Source organism: Eleginops maclovinus, chromosome 15 (assembly GCF_036324505.1).
Source record: "Eleginops maclovinus isolate JMC-PN-2008 ecotype Puerto Natales chromosome 15, JC_Emac_rtc_rv5, whole genome shotgun sequence".
NCBI classification, from domain to species: domain Eukaryota; kingdom Metazoa; phylum Chordata; class Actinopteri; order Perciformes; family Eleginopidae; genus Eleginops; species Eleginops maclovinus.
Genome location: NC_086363.1, coordinates 1272506 through 1284175, shown reverse-complemented (window position 1 = coordinate 1284175; position 11670 = coordinate 1272506). Strand labels below are relative to the sequence as shown.

The 11670-nt window shown below is 40.7% G+C and overlaps 2 protein-coding genes across 2 annotated transcripts; one reads left to right on the top strand and one right to left on the bottom strand.

The window, feature by feature from the left end:
• The first annotated feature begins 176 nt into the window (after positions 1-176).
• crnkl1 (crooked neck pre-mRNA splicing factor 1) lies at positions 177-8575 on the top strand. Its single transcript, XM_063902262.1, has 14 exons — positions 177-355; positions 1149-1301; positions 1444-1535; positions 1624-1782; positions 2197-2363; positions 3286-3464; positions 4197-4367; positions 4483-4674; positions 5065-5124; positions 5229-5309; positions 6003-6242; positions 6326-6427; positions 7054-7302; positions 7893-8575. Exons 1-14 carry the CDS (start codon positions 308-310, stop codon positions 8385-8387), a joined length of 2388 nt encoding a protein of 795 aa, XP_063758332.1. The 5' UTR covers positions 177-307; the 3' UTR covers positions 8388-8575.
• naa20 (N-alpha-acetyltransferase 20, NatB catalytic subunit) lies at positions 8427-11408 on the bottom strand. The gene is made up of 6 exons (XM_063902263.1): positions 11281-11408; positions 10359-10383; positions 10162-10252; positions 9206-9341; positions 8966-9111; positions 8427-8750 (listed from the first exon to the last, which is right to left on the bottom strand). The coding sequence occupies exons 1-6, from the start codon at positions 11331-11333 to the stop codon at positions 8665-8667; spliced, it is 537 nt and encodes a 178-aa protein (XP_063758333.1). The 5' UTR covers positions 11334-11408; the 3' UTR covers positions 8427-8664.
• Between the last annotated feature and the right edge of the window lie 262 nt (positions 11409-11670).

Below are 11670 nucleotides of genomic sequence, written 5' to 3'. Positions count from 1 at the left end.
ATCAACCCAACATCTATGTTTGTTTGCCATTGCTTGGCGTATGGGTTATTATGATATCAAATGGGATTTCGTGGAACAAACTTTTCCACACGTTGTTGACGTGAATTTAAATGTTCCTAGTCAGGAAGTCCTTTCTACCGATTATTATAACAACACGCGAATGCAACCCGTGAGGCATTCTGGGCACTGTCATGGCGGCTCGCGCCTGATGTGAGCAAAACGTTTGTTTCCAGTTTGAAGTTTTGTTGTTTTCGGAGCTTTTTAACTGAATTCTGGTTGTTTTTTGGGGTTTAACCTGCCAACAAAAATGGCTTCAACCGCGGCAGGCAAGCAGCGGATCCCGAAGGTGGCGAAGGTAAGGAAACAAAACAACAAATAAAACAGCCATGAGCTCCTGGCTGAGCTAAGCTAATGCTAACAAAATGCTAAAGTTGAATTGAGCAAATCGTTAGAGGAAGACCACAAATTGTCTGTTTATATAATTTAGAAGACAAATACACATTACATTGTTGTTTGAGAGTGGTAACGTTGATGCTAGCTTGCTGGAAACTGCATTAACCGTAAAGTATTAGCTAACTTTCATATCTAAGTTGGTGTACTAGTTTGTCCGACATGCTGCGTTTTGTTTGGGTTTCATGTGTTTTACTGTGAACTAAGGTGGAAGAAGTACTCAAATTGTGTACTTATGTAGAAGTACTCAGATCTTGTATTTGAGTAAAAGTAGAAGTACTCGGATCTTGTACTCGGTAAAAGTAGAAGTACTCAGATCTTGTTCTTGAGTAAAGTAGAAGTACTCAGATCTTGTACTTGAGTGAAGTAGAAGTACTCAGATCTTGTACTTGAGTAAAGTAGAAGTACTCGGATCTTGTACTTGAGTAAAGTAGAAGTACCAGAGTGTAGGAATACTCTGTCACAGTAAAAGTATTCTAAATGTTCCTCCAGTGAAAGTAGAAAGTACTCTCATCTAAATGTACTTAAAGTAGCGACAGTAAAAGTAGTCATTGTTTGATTGGTCCATTTCAGAATAATATCTCTGATATGTTTTATAATTATTGATCATTAAAGTGTTCTCAGAGCTGGTATTAAAGACATTATACCCCCGACTGCTGAAACATCATGTGTAATAATAACATCTTGTTGTGTTTCAGGTGAAGAACAAAGCTCCCGCTGAGGTTCAGATCACAGCTGAGCAGCTGCTGAGAGAAGCCAAAGAGAGGGAGCTCGAACTTCTGCCGCCGCCACCGAAACAGAAGATCACAGATGAAGAGGAGCTGAACGATTACAAACTCAGGAAGAGGAAGGTGAGTGCTGACATCTGACCGAGACGTATTAGATTCTCCAATTCAGAAGTGTGAGATCGTGTGATTTTACTAAGCCTTTTTTTGGCTCAAAAACTCATTAGAAAGACAACTGTGACGAACCATTGTCTTACTTTTTTCTCAGGGGTTTGAGGACAACATCAGAAAGAACCGAACGGTCATCAGTAACTGGATCAAATACGCACAATGGGAGGAAAGCCTGAAGGAGGTCCAGAGGTATTTTACCATTTGCGCTTAACTGTGAAACACAAACCCGTGCTGTATATGTTTCCCTCACCGCCGCTTCCTCCTCCTCTGGTTCCAGGGCTCGTTCCATCTACGAGCGAGCGCTGGACGTCGACCATCGAAACATTACGCTGTGGCTGAAGTACGCCGAGATGGAGATGAAGAGCAGACAGGTGAACCATGCCCGAAACATCTGGGACCGAGCCATCACCATCCTCCCCCGAGTCAACCAGTTCTGGTAAGTACGACATAACGACATCGGATTTTCACTACATGATTATGTAAGCCAAAATAATATGTGATCAAACAGATGAGAATTTGAGAATACCTGGAAATGTATTATTTATTATCCACACCTCCTAAATGATTTAAAAACATTTAGAAATGAAAAAGATCACTGTATTGCCACCTCTACGGTCCAATGGAGTTGGAAAAAGGTTGTGATTTTAATATTACATCAAAGGCAGTTAAAGAACGGATTGTTTGTATTTGAAAATCCAGAATAATAAACACTTCTTTTAGAATGTTCGTTTGAAACTCCACAAAGCTTGCTTCATGTATGTGACTGTAAAGTGTCTTTTGCTCTCTGTACAAAGCTATCTAAAATACCTACCGGTGCTTTATTGCTGTGTCCTTCTTTCCCCGGTAACAGGTACAAGTACACCTACATGGAGGAGATGCTGGGGAATGTGGCGGGCTGCCGGCAGGCGTTCGAGCGCTGGATGGAGTGGGAGCCCGATGAGCAGGCCTGGCACTCCTACATCAACTTCGAGCTGCGTTACAAGGAAGTGGACAAAGCCCGCAGCATCTATGAGAGATATATCCTTTACTGGTGTTTCATGTGGTACAGAGGGTTTGTGTTTCACGCAAAAGGTTTGAAAAATATCCCTAACTAGCTTTGGATTTTGTAGTCGGTTATAGAAGATAAAATACTACAATTCCCACAATTAAGAGGCTCATATATGGGCAATCAGTGTGGAAGAAGCCAACGAAGCACAATTATTGCATTATTTAATCTTTATTATCTACAGAAACAAAAAGCATATAGGATTTCTTATCATTTTATTAGGTTTTTGCCTTTTAGTTTTGATTTGTTTTGACTCTTGTAAAGAACTTTTTTATTAGTTGGATGATTGGAAACTATTTCATAGTATTGATCAACCCTTACAACTCAATAATTAGAAAGAAAACAAGTTAGAAATGTTTGTTTTTAAAAGGTGTCGAAATGGATTTGTATAAATTAAGGAAGACGGTATTATACTCTGAATATTAATCCACTGAGAGGAAGAGGTTTTTACTCTAAATTAAATCCAGAGGGTTCAATAAGGACTGTACAGGTGGAAGTGACAATTAAACATTCACAACGACACCCATAACGGCCGTCCCTTTAAAGAATATAGAAAGTTCAGCTATGCTCCTCAGCCGGGAGTTTAAATCAAATTTGAGTTTGTTCTCATTAGGGTTTTTTTATGTGATAGAAACATTTTCCCAGGTTAAACACTTCATCTCAAGAAAAGTAATGAGTGAAAAATATCAATCACCATCCTCCAGAACTCAATATTAAATCCTAAAGACATCTTGTTTTCTCTGATCAGCAGTTGAATACCAGAAGATATTTAATGAACGGTGAAATAAATCAGAGGAAAGCAGTGAATCCTCACATCACCTCATAATCGTTGGTGTTTTTGCCCTTTAAAATGCTCCCCGTCTGTGGTGTCAAAGCTCCTTGACTCCTCTGCACTCGTCCTCGTTCACCCCGAGGTGAAGAACTGGATAAAGTACGCCCGCTTTGAGGAGAAGCACGGCTACATCGCTCACAGCAGGAAGGTGTACGAGAGGGCGGTGGACTTCTTCGGGGAGGATTACGTGAACGAGCACCTGTTCGTGGCCTTCGCGAAGTTCGAGGAGACGCAGAAAGAGGTTTGTGAATTACAGGATCAGGCGGTGTGGTTTTGTGGCGTCCTTTAAAAAGCAGGGGTACCGGGGCCCCTATGGGTACTTGAGGGGATTGCAGGGGGTATGTAGCGAGATAAGGATTGCAATTTATTTCCACAATTTTTTTGAAAGACAAGCAAGCTCAAGTCTCTTCTTAAAAGCTCTTAATAAAAGATGTTGGAGCTGCTAGAAGTGAGCCTTAATATTCTCATTTTTAGTGTAAATGTCAAGTTTAAATGCATTTGTATTAGAGGTGAATTATGCAAGGGATTTTCGTGTAAGGAGCAGTTTGGTTGAATACAATTACATAGAATTTAATACAAGATAAATGTAGGCGAATCACAGTTGAGTGAAGGGGTTCTGGCTGTGAATGGAGAACAGCTCAAGGGATATAAGAGACCAAAATGGTTGAGACCCACTGCTTTAAAGCTTAATGATACACTTTAATAATGTCTGCATGAACTACAAAGGAGACAGGTGTGTTTGAATGAGCTTTAATGCAAGTCCTCAATATTCACTCCCTCTTTTATGCTCATAAATCATCACATAAGGGCACACAGTATCTCCTGTTGTGGTATTAAGGTGTTGTTTTGCTGCAGAGTTATTCACATATCCTTGTGTTTAGATTTTGACACTGACTTTCAGATTGTGTTTCGTGCTGAGATTCCTTCTTTATAAACCTGATAAATGAATTAAATCTCCCTTTTTTTCTTACAGTTTGAGCGTGTGAGGGTGATCTATAAGTATGCCCTGGACAGGATCCCTAAGCAGCAGGCGCAGGAGCTCTTCAAGTTCTACACCATGTTCGAGAAGAAGTTTGGAGACCGGAGAGGGATCGAGGACGTCATCGTCAGCAAACGCAGGTTCCAGTACGAGGAGGAAGTCAAGGTAAACATCTTAATCCTCCAGTTGTCATTTCATCCTCACATCTATCTTCCTGCTCAGTCCTTGTGATGTAAAGCGTGACCTACTGTCCTCACTGCCGTCTTCCTGTCTCTCTCAGGCGAACCCTCACAACTACGACGCCTGGTTCGATTACCTGCGGCTGGTGGAGAACGACGCCGACCCCGACACGGTGAGGGAGGTCTACGAAAGAGCCATCGCCAACATCCCCCCCATCCAGGAGAAGAGGCACTGGAAGCGCTACATCTACCTGTGGATCAACTACGCCCTGTATGAGGAGCTGGAGGTCAAGGTGGGGTCACAGGCTGTTCTTTATCAGTTCATGATTAATCAGAATACTTACCACCAGGGAAGTTAGGTTTCATGATGCATAGAAATAAATATAAAAATGTGAAAATAAACACAGAAACGTGATGTAAAGAATCCAAAATAATATATATAAAGGAAGTTCAAATGAAATGTCTAAGTAAAGATAAAATAGCAATTAATCAAACGTAGGAAATTAAAGTAAGAGGTTTATTTCATTTTTTGTTAAGTTAAAAAGCCAAAACATTTAAATGAACTGGCTTTCTCTCTTATTGTCTTTCAACCAGTCAGCTTATTTAGTTGATTAAGATTTTAATTAAAATAACCTGGGGTGTGTTAATCTGTTGAAGACATGTGTATTCTGTTTTTAAATCAGGATCCTGAGAGAACGAGGCAGGTGTACCAGGCCAGTCTGGACCTCATCCCACATAAAAAGGTAATTTATTTAATTCTCGGTTTCTCTTCCTATGAGCACAATGCTAGTGTCTCTGTAGTTAAAACACAAAGAATGATGAGTGATGGTACATGTTTTTATTTCAGTTCACGTTCGCTAAGATCTGGCTGCTCTACGCTCAGTTTGAGATCCGACAGAAGAACCTGCAGGGAGCCAGAAAGGTCATGGTAAGATTCAACACAACTCATCACTTATTAAGAATATATTTCTGCCATTAAGATAGAAGTAGAAATAACATGACTCAAATGTTTATTATGGTCTGCGACAAGATGTTACGTTTCTGAAAATACAGAGTTGATATTAAATAGCATTAGATTCATTTGGTTTATGAAAATATACCACAATAAATACAAAAGGCCACTGTCGCGCTATAAAACAGCATAAAGAAGAATGAAATGAACATGGGAAGACAAAAGTCACTGTTTTACAAAATATCTAAACAAACGTTTGACTTTTTAGAACTTCAAGGCAAAAAAATGATTTTCTGCTGCTGACATGAAGATGAAATCAATGAGGGTAAAGTATAAAAAGATCAGACGTTTTATTATTATGCTTAAAAAGTCATGAGTTTCCAAATTAAGTCGAGTAAAATCTTAACATTAAGAAGGAAACGCGGACACTAGAACACAAAAACAGGACTTCTTAGAGGAAATGAAGATGAAAACAGTGAGAATAAAGTATAAGAAGACGAGATATTTTGTTACAGTGCATACAAATAAAGGAGGATTAAAATTAAGTCAAGCAAAACACAACATTAGGAAGCAAATGCCTTCCTTTTTAACACTAAAACAGGACTTCCTGCAGATGATCTCAGTCTGAGTCCTCTGTGATTTCCCACCATCTGTGCTTCTCTCCTCCAGGGCACAGCGATCGGTAAATGCCCGAAGAACAAGCTGCTGAAGGGCTACATCGAGCTGGAGTTGCAGCTGAGGGAGTTCGACCGCTGCAGGAAGCTGTACGAGAAATACCTGGAGTTCACGCCCGAGAACTGCACCACCTGGATCAAGTTCTCCGAGCTGGAGACCATCCTCGGGGACGTGGAGCGAGCCCGAGCCATCTTCGAGCTCGCCATCGGACAGCCGAGGCTCGACATGCCGGAGGTAGACGCTGCAGATTACCTCATGCATACTAACAGGGTTTTATTTATTTCTGGGGTATAAACATCTGTCTGTTGCGTTTCCAGGTGCTGTGGAAGTCCTACATTGACTTTGAGATCGAGCAGGAGGAGTTTGGAAACACGAGGAACCTTTACAAGAGGCTGCTGCAGCGCACTCAGCACGTCAAGGTGAGGACTGTGCTCCTGTGAGCTGTAACAACCTTTCTGCAGCTCAATCACTGCTTTTTGACTAAACTCTTTTATTATTCATACAATAACCGAAACACGTTATATTTGGACTTTTGCGTCAAAAATATTTCTTTATTTCTATCTTTTTTATGGATTTCTCAGTCATTTTAGATCATCCTCCATCGGGCTCTACAAAAGGCTTGTGTACAGTGACAACATGCATAAAAAATGGCCAACATGCAGCCTCTTATGCAAAGTGCAGATACAATTAGACCTCCTTTGTTTGGTGCTCGTTAAATATCTGGAAATATGCTTTTTATTCCCAGAAATATTTAAATCTACACAGATTTTCTTACAAAATCCAACAAACTATTTACTGTGAGATGATGATATTTTGACTTCTCATCATCCAAGCAGTATTTTATTCCAACCTACAGTACTTCAGTTCACATTTACTTACTAAGTCCTGCGTTTTCTTGCACTTCTGCATTATTTTGCTACCCTTTTAACTTCCCTATCCATCATTTCTTCAGTATATCAGCTGTTGGAGGAGCCTGAGATGTGCATTGCCCTCACCTACACTTTATCTTTTGCCTCTAAATCCTAAACTGTTGAATCTCCTGCAGGTCTGGATCAGCTTCGCTAAGTTCGAGCTGTCCATCGACGGGCCGGAGCGGCTGCAGAAGTGCCGGCAGATCTTCGAGGAGGCCAACAAGGGCATGAGGAGTTGCGAGGAGAAGGAGGAGCGGCTCATGCTGCTCGAGTCCTGGATGGACTTCGAGAAGGAGTTTGGGTCCGACAGCTCCATGGAGAGGGTAGGGAAGCTGCTGCCGGAGAAGGTGAAGAAGAGGAGGAAGCTGATGGCCGAGGACGGGGTAAGAACTGGCTTCATATTTATTATGTCTTATTGAACATCTCTAGCAGAGGTGTAGCTCTTTTCTTTTTATTCTTAGAATCCTTTATGTTGGTTTTACCTTGAAACATGTACAGGTGTGTTCATATCAATTTATAAAGAAATGATTCTTTTATTATTATTTATAAATATTTGATTTAATTATTTTCCAATTTATATAAAAGAAATGGAAATGTAATATTCGTCCCAAAGATTGTGTATTTAGTTTTCATACCAAAATGTATAAAATAAAGTCCTGGGGAGTAAACAGACTTTATGGTAAATAAATAAAGTCCATTAGACTTTAGAAAACTGCACAAAATATTAGATTCCTCTCTTATCAATTAATTGTTTTCGAGTTACAAATGAAAGACTCCTCTGGTTGCAGCTTCTCTAAAGGACTGTCTGCCTTTCTCTGTTTGAATCATTTGTAAACTAAATGTTTTTGGATTGTTGGATTGACTACACAAGACATTTAAGCTCTGCCCTGACGGATCCAATGCATATATGATGAAGAGGATGAGTTGCAGAGTTAGAGGAATTTATCTGAATGTGTTGTTGCTGTGCTTTCAGTCGGATGCAGGCTGGGAGGAGTACTACGACTACATCTTCCCCGAAGACGCCGCCAACCAGCCCAACCTCAAACTGCTCGCCATGGCCAAGATGTGGAAGAGGCAGCAGGTGGAGGTGGAGGAAGAGGAGGAGGAGAACGAGGACGAGAATGGAGAGGAAAGCCCAGAAAAATCCACAGAAGAAATTGAAGACAAAAGCCCGGAAAGATCTCCAGAAAAAATGGAAGACAAAAGCCCAGAAAGATCCCCCAAAGGGGCTGACTCCTCATCGTCTTCTTCCTCCGATGAAGATGCAGGTCCTCCTGAGAAACAGCCTGACAACGACAGAAAGACTGAAACCAAGCAGGAGAAGAAGCGCGATGATCGGGATGATGACGATGAAAGCAGCAGCAGCAGCAGCAGCGAGAGCAACAGCAGCAGTGAGGAAGAGGAGGATGGAAAGAAGAAGAAGAAGAAGAAGGAAGAGAGCAAGAGTGGGGATGAAGATCAGGAGTAGATTTTGTAGGTTTTTTTTTTTACCAAAACAAGAACCAGCTCATGAGCAACCTTTATTGTATGTCCATGTTTTCTGCATTATACAAACGTATTTTCAACCCGTCTCTGTGATTTCTTAAGAAAATGTTCCTTTACAGTAATCATCTGTCCTGTGGGAATTAAAACGTGTGGCTCTCTGACTTCAAACAAGTGGAAGCATTTTTAAATATGTACAGTGAAGCTGTGATTCTATGTAACCAGCGTGTGATTAATCAGCAGCGCCAGAGAGCCACCGTCTGTTATTCGATGTCCTCCGGTCGGACGGGATGAGGCAGCGGGATGATGGACTTCTTCTCCGTGTCTCTGGACAGAGCCTTCCTCATGTCTGAAAACAAAAGGGGGAAAGACGGATAAATAATCAAACTTGGTCTGGGTTTGTTTACATCCTTTCTCTCTGGTGTTTTTCAAGCCACAAGGCAGATATCCACTGAAAATCTGTGGTTAAAAGTCCTTAAACAAGGGCGAGGTCTTTCTTTTTAAACACCGTCCGCCCAGATCAAACGGAGATGAGTTTGTGTTGTCTTTGCAGCGAAATCTCACCGTAGGCGTCTTCGTCCGGCTCCCCGTTGCTGGCGGAGTAATACTCAATGACCGTCCGGTACACGCTGTAGCCCAGGCGCTTGTACATGTTCACCGCCACCTGGTTAGAGACGCGCACGAAGAGGTCCACGAAGAACCCGCCCTTCCTGCGAATAAACGGCCCAAAAAAACCAATAATTAACACCGAGAAAATCCTACTGCAGATAAAGCCTTCTGCAGGACAGGGTGAAGCGTCCTGACCTCTCGGAGATCTCCTCCAGCATCTCCATGAGTTTGGCAGCGAGGCCTAGTCTCCTGAACTCGGGCGCCACAGACAGAGCGGTGACGTGACCGTGCCACTCCTCCCGCGCCACAGATCCCTCCGCCTTCCCCATGACTGCAGACAAAGACAAAAAGTAGGACACAGCAACTGAACACCAGATGATGCTGAACACCCATGTGTTTTTGTCAGAGAGATTTTACTTCAGGGTTATTCTGGTTTGAATATTTGGTAAAGGCTTTAAAATTAAATTCACTAAAGTATTGATTTCTGTGAATGATGCTAGGGTTTAAAACATGTTAATTTAGATAATTGATGAGTCAATTTAAGTCTCTCTTTGATGTCAAACATGCACTGAGAGGGAGGATATGCATGTCTATATATGGCCATCATTTTTGCCGCATTTCATTATAGATAGAACTACTTTATTTTGAGGGCACTTCCATTTTATTTTGAAGGCACTTCCATTTTATTTTGAAGGCACTTCCAATATGCATTTCTAACTGACATCTGTCCAGATCACGTCACATCAATTTAATTACTATAAAAAGAGTTAAACGGGAGGCCCCTGGGCTAAATATCAAGAGTCTTTGCACATTCATATATGAATCACACTGCCCTTGGTGTTCTCATAGACTCCGATCTCAGAAGAGCTTTGTAGAATCCTGGATTTACAGACAGAATCAAGGGGTTGTTGTCCCAAGGTGCAGCTTTTTAATACAAACAAACAGCATAAATTGACGGTCTGTTACTATGCAGACTAAACATTCTGCTTATTGCCTTGACAATATGAGCACAGGCAGACAAAGATCTGAACATCACAGGACATTTGAGAATATTATACGTTAGAATAAAGAATAAGCCGCTTAAATGAAAACTAGGAAGCGGTATGTTTCTCTTGGGTAAAGGACAGGTTATTGATTATAGACCAACTTACTGTAGCCCATGAGTTCCCCTCCAGGAGCCTCGGCTACGATGAAGTACTCGGGCCAGTGAGCCAGGTACTGCAGGTAGAAGGGGATCCCATACTGCAGGTCAGAGGTTAAGAGAACTACAGAGGTACGTCACATTATCAGAGCTTCTTTAAATATATGACATGATAAGAAGTTAGAGGAGAAATTAAATGAAGGATACAGTTTCGGTCAATGGGTCCAGGTTGCTGTTGGAAAGAAACAGTAAAGTTATATTTAATATTTGTTTCATATCTTAAGTTACTATTCCTGTTCATATATTTTAGGAAGGAAAAAAACAAACAAATCAACATGTAAATAAAAAAAACAAGACAATAAAAATAAATGTTTAATTATTATTTTAAAATAATGTGGATAATCAGAGCATTCCAAATGAAGACCACGAAGATACATTATTCCTCAGGAGTTTGGATGTGCATTGTTTGTGAAATAAAATAAGTCAACAATAATTATTATTACAAAAATAATATAAATAAAAATAAAATAGTAAAAGCAAAAACAATATTAAGAAAATAGAAATAACAATAAAATGATAAATAAAAATACAAATGCTGGCTTAGAAGAAAGAAAACGTGTCTAACCCAGAGTCTGAAAGGGAATTGTTTGAGATGAATCAGCAATAGTAACAAAACACTAAATATATCAAGTGGAAATACAAAATGAAAATATCTAGCAGCAGAAGAGCTATTTATTTATTTTTAAACCCAGAGTTTGTCTTTGAATTGTTTGTGAAATAAAATAAAACAATAAATAAATTATAATAATTCATTCTAAATAATAATATGGACAATAAACATCATAAATAGAACGACCCGTTTCAGCGAAGAGAGAGCTTACTGTGTAAACATGTGCCGATGTCTCCAGAAGAACCTAACCACTATCAGATGGATCACCCTTTATTATCCTCATTAACTACAGAAATACTTCTCGGTTATTTGAATGGAGTTGTACACACCATCGTTTCCCAGCATGTTAGCCTGCTAGCTGCTAAACAACAACAACAACAACAACAACAGGACATAAACACAGCAACACGTGGATGAATACACCACTAAAGGAGAGAAAAACGGAGAGGAATCACTCACATGTTGTTGAATTTAAACAGATCATCGCAGTTAAAAGGTCTTAGTGTTGTCATGTCGGCTGGTTGTGTCCTTTCACCCCCAGAGGAAGAGCGGATACTTTAGAAGCGGAGCAGAAGGAGAGCAGCGCCCCCTGGCGATACGGCGGAACTACAGCCTGTCCACTGTGTGTAACCACTGTGAGGTAAATGGTGTACTTCTACTCCACTACAGTTCAGAGGTAGATGGTGTACTTCTACTCCACTACAGTTCAGAGGTAGATGGTGTACTTCTACTCCACTACAGTTCAGAGGTTGATGGTGTACTTCTACTCCACTACAGTTCAGAGGTAGATGGTGTACTTCTACTCCACTACAGTTCAGAGGTAGATGGTGTACTTCTACTCCACTACAG

What these genes read in the sequence shown, in the direction of transcription:
- crnkl1 (XM_063902262.1), top strand. Translation starts at nt 308, where the DNA reads ATGGCTTCAACCGCGGCAGGCAAGCAGCGGATCCCGAAGGTGGCGAAG. An exon ending in AGCCTGAAGGAGGTCCAGAG is followed by an intron (nt 1,536 to 1,623) that starts GTATTTTACCAT and finishes CTCTGGTTCCAG; the next exon opens with GGCTCGTTCCATCTACGAGC. An exon ending in AGGGAGCCAGAAAGGTCATG is followed by an intron (nt 5,310 to 6,002) that starts GTAAGATTCAAC and finishes TCTCTCCTCCAG; the next exon opens with GGCACAGCGATCGGTAAATG.
- naa20 (XM_063902263.1), bottom strand. Translation starts at nt 11,333, where the DNA reads ATGACAACACTAAGACCTTTTAACTGCGATGATCTGTTTAAATTCAAC. An exon ending in CTGTTTAAATTCAACAACAT is followed by an intron (nt 10,384 to 11,280) that starts GTGAGTGATTCC and finishes TCTTTCCAACAG; the next exon opens with CAACCTGGACCCATTGACCG. An exon ending in CTGGAGGAGATCTCCGAGAG is followed by an intron (nt 9,112 to 9,205) that starts GTCAGGACGCTT and finishes GTTTATTCGCAG; the next exon opens with GAAGGGCGGGTTCTTCGTGG.